The sequence below is a fragment of the Budorcas taxicolor genome, chromosome 11, assembly GCF_023091745.1.
Source record: "Budorcas taxicolor isolate Tak-1 chromosome 11, Takin1.1, whole genome shotgun sequence".
NCBI classification, from domain to species: Eukaryota; Metazoa; Chordata; class Mammalia; order Artiodactyla; family Bovidae; genus Budorcas; species Budorcas taxicolor.
In genome coordinates, this window is record NC_068920.1 from 164,422,970 (window position 1) to 164,442,621 (window position 19,652).

Genomic DNA, 19,652 nt, shown 5'->3' on the forward strand with positions numbered 1-19,652 from the left:
GAACGGAATCTGCATCCTGAGCCCTTCCCCCAGAGGGGTCTGGGAAATGTAGTTTTTAGCCCCCAGGCCCCACGGAGCAGGAGCACATCAGAAGCACCCGCGTGAGCGACCACGGCCGGGGTGACGAGGAAGCCACCTGGCTCTGCCTCCCCAGAGTCGTGGAGCCGCCCCGTGGGCATCACTCCTGGTTCTTGGGCACGGAGGGGTCCCTGGTCAGGCCGCACAGCCAGTTCCTTTTCTGTCTTTTCTGACCCTTCGGACGCCTGGTGATACTGGCCCCCGGGACGTTCTCTGCTCGGAGGTGGGAGCCGGGAGGAGGGCTCTTGGTGTGGAGCGCCCAGGTCCCTGGAACTGGGCTGGGCTCCTTGCTGCTCTCGCTTTCCTCATTGGCCTCGAGAGAGGCAGTGGCCCCGAGATCATCTCCCCAGTGGGTGATGCTGGACTTGAGCCCACGCCCATCTGTCCCCAGAGGTGGCACCGCCTCCCAGCAGAACTCTCGCCCTGCTAAGGATGCTGAGGCTGCTGGGTAGAGAGGGGGCTTTGGCCTCAGTGGGGAGAAGAGTGCGGGGGGACGGTCCTACTGGAGTCTCTAGCGCCTCGCCACACCTTTGAGACAGTGAGAAAATGCTTGCTGAGCCCTGGCACAAGCCGGAGGGGCGGCTTTTTCAGCATGTCGCAACGGAGGTCCGCAAACACGGACCGGAAGGCCTCTGGAAAACCGTTTTCCCCGCCGGCTGTGAAAGAGGCGGACTCGAGCGCCCGTGCATCTGGGAAGACCATCATCGTGGCCCTCGGGGTGAGTCCCGGCACCAGCCTGGGTCTGCGATGCCTCCTGGCCGCGGCCGACCTTGGAGCTGAGACTCAGAGATGAGCCAGGGCTCAGCTGCATCTCGGGGCAGGTGAGCCAGCGACTGGCACGGCCGTGTCTTCCCACGGGCCGAGGCCAGGCCGGGGCTGTGCCAGGCACCCACGCCTGGCCAGCCTGGCTCTGCATCTGGGGTCAAGTGGACAGATGCTGGGGAGCCCCGTGGGGGGCCGACCCTACTTGTGGGGTAGACACCAGGGTAGGCACACTCTCTTCACGGCGGACGCCCGCCTGGACCAGGGTGTCTTGGGTCCCTACCATGTCCATCCCTCTGCAGGGGTGGAGAATCTCATCTCCCCATTTTCTGGTCCCCTGATTAAAGGGACAGAGGTCTGTGGCAAAGCCGAGCTGTAGAAATGACATTGCGGGGACAGGGTCCGTCAGATCTGTGGAATTGCGGTAGCATGGTGCCTTGCAGGGCACGGTGGACGGGTTGGGGTGGTGTACTTAGTGATGGGAGCCTCCCCAGCCTGCCACCTCCCCCAACCTCCAGTCCCTCACAGGGTGTGGTCTGCAGGGCGTCGTCTGCACCTGCCTCTGGGCATTGTCCACCACACCTGCCCTGAATGCCCTGCCCGGCTCCTGCTCCCCTTGTAGGCTCTGTCTGGGCGGTTCTCTTGTTAGGGACTTGCCCGGATTAGCAGCGAGGCTGCCTGGAGCCCCCGCCGCCGTCCCCGATGGCTGTGCTGGGCTCCACACGTAGCAGCTAGCTGCAGGATGGCTCAGAACTCGGTGGGGGAGAAACCAGCCTTGATGGTCCTTTCTCCCCTCCACAGCTTCCACCCTGGTTAAAAAGGAGAAACTTGCATCTTGAGCAAGTCTCAGGCATGTAAGGACCCTCTGGGGAGGAGAACCAGTGAGGTGGGGAGGCCCAGAGACCTCAGGGGCATGTTTGTGTCAGCCCCGCTGTTGCACCCAGAAGTGAGTGTGGCCTTTTAGCAGCAAGTGTCAGCGTCCAACCCAGACTGGCACACACGTAATGTTTGTGTAGACAAGTCTTCTTCAGGTACAGCTTGATCTAGGAGCCCGAACTGCACAGCAGAAATCTGTCCACATCCGTAGGCAGGCCCTCCTCCCAAGCCCAGGGGAAGGCCACCTGGGGCTGCAGGCTCATCACCCAAGTGTGAAGCCCGCAGAGCGGAGAGGAAGAGGCCCCAGTATAGACTCCTCGGCCTGGCCCAGTCACACCCAGGACAGGGTGGTGCTGCGCTCTGATTGGCCAGGGAGACCCAGGTGTCCCGGAGGAGGGGGCGTGGCAGCCCCGCCCACACCCACGCGGACAGGCGGCTGCTGGACACCAGGTTCCCCAGAAGCCCAGGGCGGCGCCCCGGCCGCACACTCCGTGACCTGTCGCGCTGACTCTGAACTTGAGTTCACTTCCTCCGCCTGGACTCCCAGGGCCTCTTGTCCGTAGTAACACGAGCTGCACTGTCCATTCAAGGCCTTGTGTAGGGCAGGGGCCGTGTGGATCCCAAGCCTGTGGCCCTCGCCACCTGGAGGTCTGGGGTCTTTGTGAGGTGGGTTACAGTGCGCAGGCGCGGAGCCATCCTTTGCATCTGCGGGGGACGGTCGAGCTCACCAGGAGCATCTCCACCGTCCTAGGGGCCGCTCCCTCCTGTGCAGCTGGGCAGGGAGGTCGCGAACTTTACGGAAGGGGTGCAGGGGCCCGCCCTCCGTTGCTCTTATTTGGGTGCTGTCTCGCCCTGTAGGCGTGGGTCTTCTGGGAGCAAATGGAGACTGACTATTTGTGCAAAAGGTTATGGGAAAACTGCATTTCAGTCGGGTAAAGATGGGGCATGAGATGTGCCAGGAGCCTGCCCGCTGTCCTCGGCGGCACCTGGGGGCGGGGCCCGCAGTCGGCAGTTGCGTAAGGGACGTCACGGGCCGTCCATCACTCCCATTTCGTAAGACCACCCTGGGTAAAGCCGCTTGCCTCAGCCGTGGGAGCTAACGCCGCCTTTCAGCTTCTGTTTGGGGTGGGTTTCTTGTGACGCTAGTGAGAAGAGGGGTCTGGGAGCCCGGGGCTGGTGCGGTACCTGGGGGGAAAAAGAGCAACGTGAGTGCCGCCGAGTAAGAGAGGGTTCACACCAGGGGGTGGCTGCCTCCAGGGACCAGGGTGGGAGCTGGCCATGTGCATTTTCACAAAGTGGGGTGTCCTGCCCCCGAGAGCACCTGATTTCTGAGCTGATCCCTCAGCCTCTTCTGAGGGTCAGAGGTGGTCCTGGAGCGGGCGGAAGGAGGGGCTGAGGGTTGGTTTCCAGCTCATCTGCACGCCCGGGTGCTCCCTTCCTGCCCGTGGCTGACTCGTCACCTCGCCTTTGTCCTTTCAGCTCAGCCAGCAGATCTCCTGAAGGTTCTAGATTTTCACAACCTGCCTGATGGAATAACCAAGACCACAGGCTTCTGTGCAGCGCGGCGATCTTCCAAAGGCCCGGATGTCGCCTACAGAGTCACGAAAGATGCCCAGCTCAGCGCGCCCACCAAGCAGCTGTACCCTGGTAAGAGACGGCGTGTATGCCTAGCGGGGGTGTGGCTCCGCTTCTCGCCCCCAGCCAGGCAGCAGACCCGGGAGCTCGCAGCCGGAGTGGCGGGGAGGCGGGGAGGAACGCCTGATGGAGGGAGAAGTGTGCTTGGTTTTCCAGGAAGGAGCCCGATTTGATGTCAGGATAGTGAAAGCACACGTCTTGCTGCGGTCACCGTCCACACCCAAAGGTGGGAGCGGGGCCTCGTCTGTTTGCACTGCCTCTCCAAGCAGGTGTCTCTCCAGCAGGGGGCGGGAGGCCGGCACTCCAAAGGCAACACGGAGATGCGCGGTTCCCAGGGCGGGGTTAAGAAACCCCAGGGTCACGGGAAAGGAAACACTTCCAGACTGAAGCTTAATTGGGGGTGAGGACATTAAGAGACACACGCATCAAACATCAGAGCTCCCAGCAAGAGAGTGCAGGCTTTTAATGAGAATCGATTGCCAAGTGTCACATCGCTGCTTTTAATTACGAGCCCGGAGCGGGAGCGATGGTTGCTGGTAGGCAGCCCCCCGCTGGCCTCGGGGCCGTCTGGACCGGCTGACCAGGCCCGTGGCTGATAACCTCTCCCCCCACTTCAGTGGAGCTCTTCTTCCCGGTTGAGATCAGAGAGGGCCCTGGGACGCTGGGCGGGTGCACTCAGCCCGGAGATGGCCCGTAATCCTCAGCAGCGTGAGCTAGCCTTTCCGGCCTGCCTCGCTCGCTGACCCTCCAGCCGGGCGGCCCTTCAGCCGGCAGTGGGTCTGTGAGCCACGTGCGCACAGGGCTCCAGAAGGGTGTGCCCTTTCTGGGCTGCGCGCGCTTCCTCTGGCCCCTCACTCATCACCCTCCGCTTCATGCCCGTGCTTCCTCAGCCTCTCTTTAAGTCCGCAGGGGCTCTTAAGAGTTTCTCTCTGCGAGAGAGGCTGAGTCTGCTCTTTCCAGAAATGGCATTTGGGCCGGTGAGCTCCTTCAGGGGCCCCAAGGCCCTTCGCTGTGTCTTATGGAGCCCCCCTTGACCACCTTGGGGTGCCAGACGCCCCCCACTCTAGAGTGTCTGACCATCACTGCAGACGGGGCTCCCCAGGGCCCCACGGGTCACTCGCCACACAGAAGCTCGGGGATGTCACTCTGCTGCGCGCCCAGAGAGTCTTTCTTATCCTTGGGGCCAGCGTGTTCTGAATCACCCAGAGGCTGCCTGCTGTCCTGCCCCGAGCGCCCAGTTTAGAGCTCCTCTGCCGGGGGGCTGAGGGGCTGGGGAGAGGGTGTCTTGGGAGTGCTTCTGGCCCTGCACCCTCGTGCCCGGGCTTTGGGACGGACATCCACTGCGCGGCGTGTGCGTGGCGTGGTCATCTCACGCGGTGTCCTGCCCCGAGGCCGTCTGTAGTCGCTTTGCTGGCAGGTAGTTTAATCTGACCCCTGCCGCCCAATTCAGGGTCACAGCCAGCTCACCGGGGTTGGTGTCCTTTATCCAAGCCCCCCCCTCCATGTTATCTTGTGGCGAGTGACGTCAGAGGGTCTCAGGATACGGGCCGGTTACTGGAGATCTGGTATGAACTCCAGAACAGCCAGACAGGGAGTTTCTTTTAAGCCCACATTTTCCCCGGGCTCTCAAATTAGCCTCTTCATTAGATGCTGAAAGAGTTTAAAGGGCTGTTACAGGGCCTCTGAGCCACAATTCGCTCATGGGGTCCATATGTAACGATTGCCTCCTAAACGCCAGGTGGAACTGGCTGCTCCTCCAGGATGGTTTAAGCGGACGTTTCCCGAGATCTTCTCTGCAGTCCGGGGGTGATGACCACGCCCAGCCTCCCTGTCCTTTCTTCTCTCAAAGCCTCTCTCGGATGAGGCTCGGGGCCTCTGTGGAGCTCTGTCACCCTTCCCCAGCCCCGACGCCCGTTACCCCCCAGAGCCGCCCACACCAGCCTTGCCCATCACCTGTCCTCCAGCGCTGTGCCCCCACCTGCGTCCAGGCCGTCTCCCGGGACATCGGGGGCCACAGGCCGGCTTCTTCAGAGGCCCAGCCCCCTTCCCAGTGGCGAAGAGCAGCAGCGTGGTGTTCTCTGCTCTTGCTGGCGAAGCGGGCGCTAGCATTCCTCCCTGATCGGAGAAGGATTTTCTGGTCTTGCTTGCAGCCTGTACTCTGGGTTCTGAATTGGCAGGACCAAGAGTGTGACTGTGTGAGGTGGTGCTGGGTCTCCTGACCCCGTCTGGACGGAGCCACAGGGACTGAATCAGACCCAAGGGCGGTGGTCTGTGTGGGGAGTGGGTGCCACCAACCAACCAGAGAGGGCTGCCCAGCTTGCCGGGCGGCGGGCCGGGGGTTCCTGGGCCTTGTTGCCCCCGCCACCTGCAGTGGGCGGCAGAGGGACATCCCGTCAAGGTAAAGCCGGCCTGAGACCCTGCCAGAAGCTGTCACGGGCCCGCCTGGAGTGCAGCAGGCAGGTGTGTCCCGGGGGGCTGTCTGGCCACTGGTGGGGCGCCCCTGTGTCCCCTGAGCCACTGGCCGGCTGCCTTTGCCCAGGTCTAGCTGCCCCCTCTGAAGACATCCAGACAGGGCAGCCTGCCCGTGGTTGTGCCCGGGCGTGGGGACCGCTCCCCATTTCAGCCTCCCTCTGGCCACCTCGGGGACCCCGAGACTCTCTCCCTGCCTGGGATCTGAGCAGGGGGGGCCGGGCATAATGACGTCCCCTCCGCCACTGCCACCGTCATGACGGGCTGGGGCTCCAGAATCAGCCTGTGTCCACCAGAATGTGAGACTGCTGTTGGCCCAGTAGGGTTCAGTTTAATGGCACGTGCGTTCATTGAGCGCCCACGGTCTACCCAGACTGTTGCAGTGCCTTTGGGCGTCGGCCCGAGTGAACAGGAGATGGTCCAAGGGAGTCAGGGCCACTGAGACTGCTGCTCAGTTTCGGCTCTTCCCTGAGGATAAAACGTGAAGCGCTGGGCACAAGGCGAGCTTCTCCCTGACGCAGATCACGAAGCAGGCCAGCGCCCTGCTCATGCGGAGATGAGGATGGACCGTCTCTGAAGTGACGATACACCCATTGCTGTTTTGCCGGGAGAGGGATGAGCGTTAGGTGCAGTTCACCCTTTCCGGTTATCTGAGCTGAGAACACGTGTTATGGAAGCGATTTCAGCACTGGTAGCCAGCATCTTCATGAGCTGGGAGTGCGGGCGTCCGTGGTCCTGGGCTGCGTGCCCTGATGATGGAGGAGGGGTCCTCCCGTTTCCAGGCTTCTCTCTACCTGAGGCAGGAGGGTGATGTCAGTGGCGTGGGGTCACCACGGGGTGGACACAGGAGGCAGGCCAACCTTTGAGATGAGAGCAGGGGTCACGGCGTCCCAGGGTGACTGTTGTCCGTCCTGGATGTGAGCAGGGACCTCTGAGATGCTTGGGGTCAGATGCTACCCCGGGCCTTTCAGTGTCCACTCACGCTCGGGGACCAAAGGGCCTGCCGAGGTGCCGGCTGGGGTCTCGCCCGGGGCCTGCGTGCAGCTGCTGCACCCCCCCGCCCACGGCGGTTCATGCAGGCCGGGGTTTCTGGCCCCACAGCACGTCTCACATTCAGAGGACAGTGTGGGGAGACACTGGTGATGGTAGTGGCCTCCACAAAGCTCTTTTCAAACGGCTTCTCGTGCACACAAGGGCAGCCTGAGTCCGCGCCTTAATGAAGCCAGCCTTCCCCCAAGTGACCATGCTGACCACACCCCTCCCCTCGGACCTGGCAACCCTGGCTGGGTGTGGTGGTGCCCAGATGTTCCCTGCATACCTGCCCCTTCATCAAACCCTTCCTGAAGCCTTTCCCTACACTACCGGCCAAACCCACCCCCTCTCCCCCCGCCTTGGGGGTGGGTGGGGCCATGGCGCTGAGCACAGCAAACAGACCCCAACTGGCAGCTTCTCAACAACGGGACCTGATCCTGGGCTGCAAGTCGCACGCCTTTCTGCATCCGCACCTTAGTCTAAGCTTTGGCGCCCATGGGATGGCCGTTTCCACCTGCCCTCCATCACGGCCTTGAGAGCTCACACAGCTCTGTTGGCCTTTGGGGTTTTGTTTCAGGGCCTGAAGCTGCCATGACCCTTCTTATCCTCCCCCTAGAGAGACCCTCCACCCTGGGTCCTCCGGGGGCTGCGGGGTGGGGATCTCCTTAGCAGCCCCCTCTCCCCCAGCAGGGCACTGGCCGGGCTCCCCCACAGGGGTCTGAAGCAGAGGCCAGCTGCCCGGCTGTGCGGCAGAGGGCGCCCACGGACAGCTTCCTCACTGGACGTGGACATGCCAGTCGCTCAGTCCTTTCTGACTCTGCAACACCCTGGACTGTAGCCCACCAGGCTCCTCCGTCCATGGGATTCTCCAGGCAACAATACTGGTTTGGGTTGCCATGCCCTCCTCCACGGGATCTTCCTGACCCAAGGATTGAAGCTGGGTCTCCCGAGTTGCAGGCAGATTCTTTGCATCTGAGCCACCAGGGAGGCCCTCCTCACTGATCCCAGCTCAGGCACCCAGGCCATCTGGTTGACCTTGTGATAGTTCTAGAGGAGGGGTGGGTCAAAGAGGGGCTCTGTCCTTACCCAGGGCCTCCACGGCGCGCTGGGTGGGAGGTGGTGTCACCCTCAGGGCCTTGTCCTTCCCGGGCCGGAGTCCCTGCTGACACTTCACTGGGCCCACTCCGTCCCCTGGTTCTGAGACGCACGCTGACTTGCGCTGAGCCTTCCTGGCTCCGCCCCAGGGAACTGCAGAGCACGCAGAGAGAGCACCACTGATCCCACCGCCAGGACGGATGGGAGGATGGGGCCAGGTCCCTGTCCCGTCTGCGATGCAGGGTGTGAAGGGTGTGTGTGTGTGCAGGACTTTGGGGCCAGCAGGGCAGGGCCAGCTGGGGTCTGGCCTGTGCTGTAAGGAAGTCTCCCCCCATCAACATACCAGGGCTGGGGTTTCGTCTTCTGATTTATTTTGCCTTTTCTCTGATTCACATGTCAGCCAGGAACTGTCTGCCATTCAAGCGGTAATCCCCAGCCTCCTGCCTTCCTTCCCCTCTTCTCTCTCCGCCCAGCCTCCAAAGGGTATGGAATGAGACACACTCTGCTAGGTTCAGCCTTAGGCCCTGCCGAGGGTCAGAGGTGCACCTGGAACAGCACCTGCCCAGAGGAAGCTCACGTTCTAGAAAGTTCTAAGGATTTAGACATAGATGTATTGAGGTTTGGGAAGTGAAAACATAGGACTGAAGGCTCACAGTTGGAAGGAGCAGTCAGGCTTCTTTTTGGACTGAGCCTCGAAAGGAGTGGGTTTGGCCATGTGGGGTTCAGGAAGGGTTGCAGGAACGGTCTGATCCAGGGGCAGATGGGAAGCCAGTGTCTGTGCACCATCCCCAGCAGAGGCTTCCAGGTCCCTGAGCTGGTTTGTTTGCAGAGAGCTGTGGCTGGGCAGGGTTGAGGGTGTCCCAGCTGCCTCCTAACCGCTGTCCTCCACTCCAGCATCTGCGTTTCCTGAGGACTTCTCCATCCTAACCACTGTGAAAGCCAAGAAAGGCAGCCAGGCCTTCCTGGTCTCCATCTATAACGAGCAGGGCATCCAGCAGATCGGCCTGGAGATGGGACGCTCCCCGGTCTTCCTCTACGAGGACCACACGGGGAAGCCGGGGCCAGAGGACTACCCCCTCTTCCGAGGCATCAACCTGTCGGATGGCAAGTAAGTGGCACCGCTCAGCAACCCCTCCCTCCCCTGCTGGTGGGTCGGGTGGGTCACCTAAAGCCCCCGGGAGCTAGGGACCTAGCAGCAGGATGTGATTTGGAGCAGGACGGAGTCAGCATGCCCGTGGGTCAGAGAGCGCATCGGGCTTGGAGTCCGGGACTGGTCTCCATCTGGTCGCATCCTCTGTGGCTCTGGAGACCTTTCCTCTCCCTGGGTCTCCTTTAGTGAAGCGCACTAAACAGGATCAAACGCTAGCCTGTGAGTGTCTGCAGGGACACGGGAGACTGTGTAGGTATACCCAACCTCTTCCGGAGAGGATTCGCGACATCCTTAAGGAGGCAGACACAGGAGGGCACAGCACCCCGCTCCAGGACTCGTCCCTGGAGAGTCCCGTGGACAGAGGAGTCTGGCAGGGGACAGTTGATAGGACTGCAAAGAGCTGGACACGACTGAAGCGACTTGGCACGCACGCAGGGATGCAGATACGGGTGGGAGAGTGACTGGAAAAGGAGGAGTCAGGTTTTCCAGAACTCTCTGTTGGGTACCTCCCTAAACCCTGGTAGTTTGAGATCACTCATTTTGTGGCCCACACGTCTGAGGCCACATGCCGCGATCCTTCAAGAACTCAGGATGTGAGTCCTGCGTTTCTCACTGACAGCCTCAAGTAGATCCATCCGTCCCCCCATCTCCCGACGGACTCGGTTTCCCCACAGCCTGCATTTGCGTTTGGGGCTTGGGCTGCTACTTAGGGGAGTGCTACAGGGCTTCCCTGCCCTTGACCGGAGCCAGGTTTCAGGGCTGCGCCCCAGGCCAGACAGCTTACCTCATCCTAGAGACGAGAGGCCTGACCTGAATGCAGAGGATCTCCCGTGGTGCGTGGTGTGGACCCGCGCCCACGCTTGTCTGGCCGCCGCAGCTCGGCTCTGAGCGACTCTGCAGAGAACAGGTTTCCTCCTGCGTCTCCGGGGACTTTCGGCAGGGACGCTCGGCGTGGTACTTGGTGACACCCGGCCCCCGTCACCTGCTCGGGCTGGCTGTTTCTTTGCAGGTGGCACAGAATCGCTCTCAGCGTCCACAAGAAGAATGTCACCTTGATCCTGGACTGTAAAAAGAAGACGACCAAGTTCCTGGACCGCAGCGAGCACCCCGTAATAGACGCCAACGGCATCGTCGTGTTCGGCACCCGGATTCTGGATGAGGAAGTGTTTGAGGTCAGCAGGGGGTCGGGCCATCCCACGCCCCTAGGACACAAGCCGCTGAGGCCGGTATCCCGTGCTCCGCTGTGGGGGGAGCGTGTGCTGACCGTCCCGCCTCTATTAAGGGCGTGTGCTGACCGTCCCGCCTCTATTAAGGGCAGGACTGATGTCTGCCTGGGGAGACGGGCAGGCGGTTGGACGAGCCCTTGGGCTTTGAGCGCCTGGCGAGGATGCGGTTCTGGTCTTGTCTCTCTGCAGGCTCCTACTGGGGCCGCGTGCGCAGCTATGAGAGGGTCATGGGGCCTGGTCACGATGCAGGCCCGAGGGGGCCGGGCTTCCGGCCTTGGGCAGGTTGCTGTTTTACCTCAGTGTCTGTACCTGTGAAGGGGGAGCGTGCGTGCAGCTTCTTTATAGGCTGTGGGAAATCTTATGGGGGGTTGGATGCAGTAAAGCGCCGCTGCCCGCTCCCGGCAAGCGCTTGACGCACGTCGGTCCTGATCGCGGCCTGGCGTCGGAGCAGGCGGATGGAGCACAGTTGGTCGGGTGTGGGTTAGCAAGGGAAATCAGAAGAGCCGCCTCCGTGGAAGCGGTGGGTGGGGAGGACCAGCGTGGGACGGTAGGTCTGCACGTCCTGCTGAGCTTGGCCACTTTTCTGCAGAGCAGCTGTTCAGGGCGGCCGCAGCCTGTGGACCACAGGGTGGGCTGGGCTCCTGGGTCCGGCTGACGCTGCCAGATTTGGGGTGTAATGAGGATACACCCTCTGAGCATGACTCTGCTCTGGCCACACTTGCCCGGAGACCCGGGATGAACTGCAGGACGGCTGGGCTGACCCAGGCCCGAGCGGCTTCGGGGCTCCCCCGGGGGAACTGGTATCCAAGGCTTGGGGGTTGCACAGCCTGGGACTGAGTGTTTTGCTGCTGTAGACTTCCTGCTGCTGCAAGGATCCGGGTAGAACAAGTGCCGCTGGGGAGCTTCAGGACTCATTTGTAACACGTGGGTGCTGGCAGCCTTGCCTTCGCGGGGGCCTCACGGGGGCTCCTCTGTGAAGCACTTGGCCTGGGGCCCCTGCCCGGCGCCCGGGAGCCTGGGTGCCTGCCACTGCCCTCGCTCCTCGCGCTGGAAGTCTGAATGCAGAGGAGGGGCCGTGAGCAGACTGGGGTTTGAACTCACAGGCCGTGCAGTAGCTTGTCTGCGCAGGGCCTGGCCTGGATCGCTCTGATGTCCGGTTCCTTTGGTGTGCTGCTAGTGGGTCTTTTACCGTAAAGATTCAGGGGAAAGCTTTATCTATCTTAAAAGGATCCTACGCCAAATTCTTCCCTGATTTTCCGAGCCAGAAGGGTTGTTTTCCCAGGAGCACAAGCCTGTCGAGACGCCAGGGCTGTAGGGGGCCCTGGGGAGGTCAGGGCGGGCCCAAGTCCCAGCCGCTCTGTTTACGAGCCCTGAGATGCTTGCGCGGGGGAGGGGTGGCTAAGGACCGCCGATGCTTCCACCACTGTTACCCAGGTTTATGGACAGAGAGGGAAAACAGTTTATGATCGTCCAGAGAAGCAGATCTCAAATTGGATAGCTCAGGTTTTTCTCCTCTGCTTAGCCTTCCGACCATTGGGGCAGGTCTTGCTCAGTAAGCAGGCAGGCTTTTTGATTGCAGCTCAGAAATAGGTTCGGAATTCCAGGAGCCCTTCTTCCTGGTCGTGGCTTTCGATCTGAGGCTGAGGGGCTGCCAGGCACTTCTGTTGACCGCAAACTCCTCACGCTGTGAGGGAAGCCGTCCCGTAGCCTTGGCCTCTCCCGGCTGTTGGACCTGTCCGTGTCTGAAAATGTGGCCCGTCCCATCCTTCCTGCTGAAGGCCCGGGAGCCGGCGGCGGGGTGCCCTCAGGACCCCGAGCACCGGTTTTGCTTTTCTTCCTTCACAGATAAAGTCGGGAGGGTGGTCCTCAGGTCCCCAGCCACCCTTTGTCTTATGGCAAGTGAGACAGAATCTTTATTTTTATGTTTGGAAGTAAAAATGATTTAACCTGACTTTTCAGCAGATCCCAAATAGCGGCACTTGCCATTTTAGCTGTTTTGGCTCCTAGAGGCGTCTCCTTAGAAGGAGGAGCCAGCGCCGTTGAAAACCGTTTCCCAGCAGCCGCACTCTTCCCCGGGGAGGGTGACTTCCCCTCATTAAAAGCCGGTTTGTCCTGAAGCTCTGCAAGCTGTGGGGGGGAGCCGGAAGGTTCTGGTGCTTTGGTGGACAGCCAAGTGGCCTCTGGCACAGACTGGGCTTCGCGGTTTGCACTGTTTCCAAATGGGGACTTGCTGAACTCTAGAGCGTCCGTGGGGGGCACCGGGCTTTCCGGGGTGCGTGTGGCCCCTCGGAGGCCTCTTTATCCAGAGAGGTGGGGGGCGTGGAGACCAGAGGACCAAGGCAGACAGCGCTCCCCGCAGAGCAGTGCCGGCTCTCAGCTGGCCCGCACCCTGCCGGGGCCTCCCTGGGGCCGCCGCTGGCCTGGTGTGCGGCTGGGCAGGGGGCAGCCGCCCCCGCTCTCTGGCCCCCCTCCCCACCCCGGCCCTGGTGTGAGCCTGCCTCTGACGGGGCCGCCCTGCAGTCGGGGACACAGCGCCCCCCACCCTTCCGAAGCCCCCGGGAGGAGCGACTGCACAGCGCGGCCCCTCAGGCCTTCAGGCACTTCCTGACCGGCCGATGGCCTGGAGCCCCCCTCAGGCCGGGGGTCCTCACCTGCAGAAGGGGCACGGCAGGGCCAATGCTGGGTACCCAGGGTGCCCCGTGACCTGTGTAAGACGCCTGCACCGTGGGACCACAGTGAACCACACCGGCCGGCGCCCTGGCAGAGCGGGTGGCCTGTCGGCAGCTCCCATCGGGGTCTAACCCGTCAGCCGTGGCGGCGGCTGTGACCGAGGTCCCCCCCTGCCGGGGCGTGGGGTCACACGCTGTCCCGCATCCCACCTTGAGACTTCAGTGCTGGCCACACGCCTTGGAGACGAGGGCCCCACGCCATGCAGGGCTGGGCCGCCTGAGCTCACAGGCTCCCCGTCCTGGACCCAGAGAGCTGTAGGGAGGGTGGTGCTGAGTGGCGCCTCCCCAGCCAGGGCCTGTCCTGGGCAAGGTCCCCGTGGGGGCCGCCCCCCGGGTGCCCTGGCGGCTCAGGAGGGGCTCGGGCTGGCTGCCCAGTCGCTGCTCTCCCACCTCGCTGACCCGGCCGAGCCTCCGCCCTTGCACCCCTGTTCCCAGGTGGAGCGCATGCCTGAGGGCTGCCCGGGGAGCTGCCTGCAGGCGCCCGCAGTGACATTCCCAGGAGCTCTGTGCCCTGCGTCCTGTCCCTTCTCCTGGGGAGGGCCTGCGCCCTGGGACCCGAGAGCCGTGGGGGCTCCCCAGGCTTTGTCCCGCCCCCCGGGGCCTGCTGTCCGGGGAGGTCAGGGGTCCTTCTTCAGACCCCCACCAAGAGCGGTCCTGCAGGGCCCCCTGTGCAGGAAGACGTCTTGTTTTCACCTCGGGCTTAGGAACAAGCTTTGTGTTTTTGGAAACAGACGAGTCTGCCAGGGGAGTGGGTGCGTCTGGCAGGCGGTGGGAAGCGGCTGGTTTTCTTCGGGGCCAAGGCCGGGTGAGAAGCCCACAGGGCCCCGTGCCCACTCACCGCCTGTGTGTTCTGTCCTCTTCGCGCTGGGTCATCCGGCGCCAGAGAGGTTGAGTAACTTACCGGAGGTCGCCCAGCCGACTGCCGTGCAGTGGTGTCAGCGCGCAGAGCTGTGGTTGCCCAGGGCCCACGGCCTGTCCTGTCGTGATGGGGGCAGGCACAATAGTCCCAGCGCCCGGCGTCTCTACCGTCCGGCCGCGGAAACTGGGACCATCGTGAGCCAGGGCGCCTCCCTGGTGGTCCCAGACGTGCTGGCAGGTGCCGGGCCCTGCTCTGGGCCCATCATTGGCCCAAGCCCCGAGCGCACGGGAGTCCCCTGGCTGGTGGGATCTGGGAAGCCCTGGCGCCTGGCAGGCGGAGCCAGCACACGCCGTTGCCAGAGCCGCCCTCCCTGCGTGCCTGGGGCCCTCTGCCTGCCCAGCACCATTCCCTGGTCTGGACTCGGAAGCGCAGGGCCCGTCTGGTGGACCCTGCACCCCGCTGGGCTCCCCTGTGTACCTGGAGCTGGCCGATGCTCCAGACGGAGGGGTCTGCAGGGTGGGATGGGGGCCACATCAGGACCCAGTGGTGCTCTGGGCTCCTTGGGGGAAGGATCCTCCCCTCAGGTGAGCCTCGAAGGGGAGAGGGATGTGGAGAAGGAGGCCTTCCCTGGGGGGTCAGGGAGCCAGTAAGTTCTGGGCCAGGAGCCAAATCCTCTTTGAAGGTGCTGAAAATTTCGAGGGCAACAAGACCAAACAAACTGTAATCTGGATTTTTTCTCTGCAAACCCTGTGAGTGCCCGCGGGGAGGGAGCGGCTCCGCGCCCTAGGAAGGGTCCTGCCGTCTGTCTGCCATCCTCCAGCTTCTTGGCGGCCCCAGGGGTTTACCTAATCCCCGAGGCCCTTCTTCCAGGAGGCTGTCTTTCCCACTGACACCGTCTTTCTTGGAATTCAGCTCTCCCGGGGTAGGAGCGGGGCTGCAGCCCCAGCGGTTATCGGAGGTGGCCTGGGATCCCTCTCTTGCGAGGCGGCTCGCACTCCTCGACGTGAAGGGCGTCTGGTGTCAGAGCCTCAGAGCAGAGAGAGCAGTCGGCTGGTGTCTTAGGCTGAGGCTGTGGCCGGTGACCCTGAGCCCCTCTGGGGACATCCTGTCCTGACCAGCTGGCTAGGCCGCTGGGTGCAGGACACTGGCTGGTCTGGTGGCTTAGGGGAGACGGGGGAGGTGACGGGACGGCAGGCGGGGTAGCAGGGTCCTGGGTCCCTCAGGCTACGGGCGGTCTGCTGGGGCGTGTTCCTCCCGCGAGCGTGGCCGGGCCTGGCCCCGCTGCTCTGCTGGTGACCCCCGTTTGCACTTCTCTGCGCCCCTTTCTGCCCACCATCCCCCGGCTTTGTCAGTTTCATCCTAATGGCTGGAGAAGGGCCGCCGTCTCTTCTGGGGTGTGCTTTTTCCTTCCGTGGGAGGCGGTGCTGGGTGGGGCTGGTGGGACCAGTCTGGGTTCACCTGGTCCGCTCAGATGTCGTGCGGCCGGACGTCGGTGAGGCAGGAGGGCGTCTGAGGGTGTCAAGCGGCTCCGGGGGCTTTTCGGGGCCACCTCGGGGTCCCCAGCCCCACTATTGAGGGTGTTCACAGGCCAGGTGCCATCCCCACCCCAGGCACACGAGTGTTTCTCCAGTTGGGGTTGCCAGGTGGGCCCGTCCTGGGAACGCGAGGAGCTGGGCTCTGGTGCCAGGCCAGATGGGAACTGCGGCTTCGTCTGCACAACAGGCCAGAGCGTTCCGGATCGATGCTGGGGTCCACTGCACACTCAGCCCCCAAGACTCAGAGCGAAGCGTCAGGGACCCCCTACGAGCGCTCTGCATGACCGTCTGCAGCCGCCTTACGGCCACGTTCCCACCAGACCCGGCAGCACGGAGGCGGCCCTGCAGGTGGTTCCACGTGCCGGGCCCACGTCTTTGTCCCGCCCAGGCTGGTGTGGCCACGTGTGCCCCCCAGCGACTCCCAGGGGAGGCCCTGGCGCTCAGAGGGGCCCAGCAGGGCCCAGCGTCTGCAAGGCAAGGGTCATAGTCTACACGTGTGCCTGGACCTTAGATGGGGTGAGGGGCGGAGGCTCCCAGGGCTAAGTCTTGGGTCCAGGACCCCCAGGGGGCACCTCCGCCCCCGGCTGTCCCAGCAGGCTCCAGTCCTGGGCCAGGTCGGGCTGGAGGGCCGCATCCACGCTGGTCCCTGCTCCCTTCTTCCCATCCTGCGGCGCTTCGCCCAGGAGCAGCCCCTGTCATCGCAGGCCCTGTGCAGCAGCCGCCGTGCGCCCTGCAGGGGACTCGGGGGTGCGGGGGGTGCACGGGAGCCATGGCCAGCAGCCCCTCTGCTTCAGCTCTGGCCACTTCACGGGGACCCCGTTTGGTTCCTAGTGAGGACAGGGACCTCACCATCTCTGTGTTTCCTGGACCCCAGAAACAAACGTCCTTGGTTGGGTCTCTTAAAAAGACAGGAATGAAGTAGGTGTTAGTTCTGGAGGCCAGAGATCTGCAGTGTGAAGTCGGTGGGGCAGCCTCCCCTGGGGTCTCCAGGGAGGGTCCCTCCTGCCCCTCCCAGCTTGGAGAACAGGGGCCATGGCCCAGCCCAGCAGCAGGTGGATAGTCCGGAGGGGTACCGCCTCGGGTGGCCTGGGGGCGGGCAGGGATCCCCGGGGAAGCGCAGGCCCAGCGACCCTACTGTGGGCGCCTCACGCCTCTCCCTGCCCATCCCCACCGCCCTCTCCTCTCCTCTGTCCGCCTTTTACAGAGACTCAAGTCACTGGAGTCAGGGCCCATCTTAGTCCAGCCTGATCTCTTCTGCAGACGCATCACTTAACTACCCCTGTAAAGACGCCATTTCCCCGGGAGGCGCCGTCCCCAGGTTCCGGGGATGAGGACTTGGGCCCCTGGTCCGAGATCCCCATCCAGCCTGCTGCTCGGGCCAGCGTGGGGAGGGCTGCTCTCCCTTCAATGCCCGCAGGGCGCGTGCGGGTTATTAAATGCGGGTCTGCGGGCATGACTGTTTGCTTGGTTTCAAATCGAGGTCTTTCTTGGGTTGCCGAGTTGTCCACAGGGCCCGGGGGGCAGGGGTAGTCTCTTCCCGACTGGGTGGGGTGGGCGGCACCTCTGTGCACAGCTCCCGGCTTGAGTGGGCAGCTGACCAGCCAGTGAGGACCGTGCGCAGAGAGTTGGAGGTGCGTTTCTGTCTTCTGATTCTCAGATCCGGGAGGGGCTGGGCCCTTGGTGTGCAGGGGCCACGACTCCTGCCTGGGGAAGGTGGCCGGCAGCCCACGGACTGGGGCGGTGTGACGGCTGAGCCCAGGCTAGCCGGAGCGTGGTCATGTGTGGCCGTCCCAGCCAAGGGGCTTTCGTCTGGAATTGCCCCTCGGATGCACAGTGATGTTGAGGGGTTAGGGATGCTGGCCCGGGTCACGCCGGGCACTCAGGATCTGTGTTGAGCCTAGCAGTGGTGGGGGGGCATCTCCACCCAGGCTGGCAAGAAGGGGTCCAGAGAGACCCCACGGAGTTTCAGGCAGGCCCTCCCCTGCCCAGACGCTGTGGGAGCAGGCCCCTCCTGAGCCTGGCAGAGGCCTGCAGGCTTGTTCCATGGAAACAGTGAGCAGGAGGCCCGCGTCCTAGCCCAGCTGGGCTGACGCCACTCTGGAGGCCTGCCTGGTGGCATGAGAGGCAGCTTACACCGACCTGTGGGTCCCCTGGGAGGATGGCACCCGAGGACCCAGAGGCCAGGACTCTAGGGCATTGTGGTGACTGTCAACCCTCCGGAGCCCCAGAATTCTGCACATCAGTCAATAGAGATAATCCCACAAGCTAGTTTCCTTGAGCACCCGCCACCTCCTGCAGAGCCCAGGCTCCCGGTTTGTAGTTAGTGCTCCCTGGAGGCTGTGTTTGAGGCCATGTCTCAGGAACTGGGACGTGCAGGTTGTCCCTGGGAGTCAGCCACACCGTCGCACCCTTCACGCCCATGTCCAGCAGTGAGCGTTTGCAGTTGAGGTGGCAGGGTCTTGGGGGGGAGCCTGGGACCTTGGCTGGCATCGTACCACAGGGCCTCAGTGCTTGAAGTGAGGCTGGATCGCAGCAGAGTCTGCTCAGGTCGCAGGTGCTGGTGTGGAGCGTGTGGGTCAGTCCTGGCCTCTGAAGTCGCCCCTGCCTGCCACTCCCCTGGCTGGCCCCCACGAGGAGTGTGTGTTCTGCATGGGAGGCCTTCTGGTGGCTGAGGGTCTGCAGGAAGACCCCGCCTGTCACAGACGATGCCAGGTTACTCTCCTGGCTCACAGAATAAGATGCAGACAGGTCTTTCCAGCTGGGACTGTCTTTTGGGATTCCGTGAGAGTGAAAATGGATTTCTGCACTTGGGTTCGCAACAACCAGAAGGCAGGTGCGGGATGGCGCGAGGTGGGCATGGGGTGTCCATGTGGAGGGGACGCGGGAGTCAGGCAGCCCGCTAGCGGCCGTGGTGTGAGGTGGGCGTGGGGTGTCCACGTGGAGGGGACGCGGGAGTCAGGCAGCCCGCTAGCGGCCGTGGTGTGAGGTGGCATCACAGTGATACCTTGGAAACAGAGGGCGGGATGACGGAAGAGCTGAACTAAGACCTGGAGTCTGAGCTGGAGCTGGGTCCTGGGGTGGAGCGTCTCTTCCAGGCAGAGGTGAGGTGCTGACGGAGTGAGAACCAGGAATAGGACTTTCACCAGGAACCTTCACCATCCACCTCCTCCACCAGGCCCGGGCCTGAGGCCACCACGTGCAAGATGGCTTCCTTGACTTCCCCGGGCAGAGTTATCCACTTCGTCACCTGGGCACCTCCTGAGGAATCAATGAGAGCTTGAGACTTGAGGTCAAAGACACGATTTACTCATGTTTGTGTCCATAGGCTCATTATAGACTTGCTAAAAATCCTAGTTGGAAGGGTGAAAGAGTGAATAATCAGAAGACTGCCTTCAGAGGGAGAGGCTGGTGAGCCTTTGACAGGGACCCAGGACTGATGGTGACGGTGATGGTGGTGATGGTAACGATGGGGATGGGGGTGACTGTGGGAACTGAGGTGACATTGACAGCAATGATGGTAGTGATAATGGTGATGGTGGTGATGGTAACTGGTGACGATGTTGGAGTTGGGGGTGGTGGTAATGGTGGTGATGGTGGTGGTGATGGTGGTGATGATGGTGATGGTGATGTGGTGATGCTGGTGGTGATGGTGATGTGATGCTGGTGGTGATGGTGATGGTGGTGATGATGGTGGTGGTGATGGTGATGGTGGTGATGGTGATGGTGATGCTGGTGGTGATGATAATGGTGATGGTGGTGATGGTAATGCTGGTGATGGTGGTGATGGTGGTGATGCTGGTAGTGATGGTGATGGTGAAGGTGGTGATGATGGTGGTGGTGATGGTGGTGACAATGTTGGAGACGGGGATGGTGGTGGTGGTGATGGCGATGATGGTATGGTGGTGATGGTGGTGGTGGTGGTAATGGTGATGGTGTTGGTGATGGTGGTGGTGAAGGTGGTGATGATGGTGGTGGTGATGTGGTGATGCTGGTGGTGATGGTGATGGTGGTGGTGACGGTGGTGATGGTGATGGTGTTGGTGATGGTGATGGTGATGGTGATGGTGGTGGTGACGGTGGTGATGGTGATGGTGGTGGTGATGGTGGTGGTGACGGTGGTGATGGTGTTGGTGTTGGTGATGGTGGTGGTGATGGTGGTGATGGTGATGGTGGTGGTGATGATGATGGTGATGATGGTGATGGTGAT

The 19,652-nt window shown here is 62.6% G+C and overlaps 1 protein-coding gene across 2 annotated transcripts in view; it reads left to right on the top strand.

Moving 5' to 3' along the window:
- Nucleotides 1–19,652, top strand: part of COL5A1 (collagen type V alpha 1 chain) — a 142,077-nt gene that overhangs the window by 30,189 nt on the left and 92,236 nt on the right. For both annotated transcript variants that reach the window (XM_052648745.1, XM_052648746.1), the window contains exons 2-4: nucleotides 3,196–3,363; nucleotides 8,842–9,055; nucleotides 10,107–10,269. In XM_052648745.1, coding sequence (XP_052504705.1) covers nucleotides 3,196–3,363; nucleotides 8,842–9,055; nucleotides 10,107–10,269 — 545 coding nt within the window. The remainder of the gene's footprint in view (nucleotides 1–3,195; nucleotides 3,364–8,841; nucleotides 9,056–10,106; nucleotides 10,270–19,652) is intronic.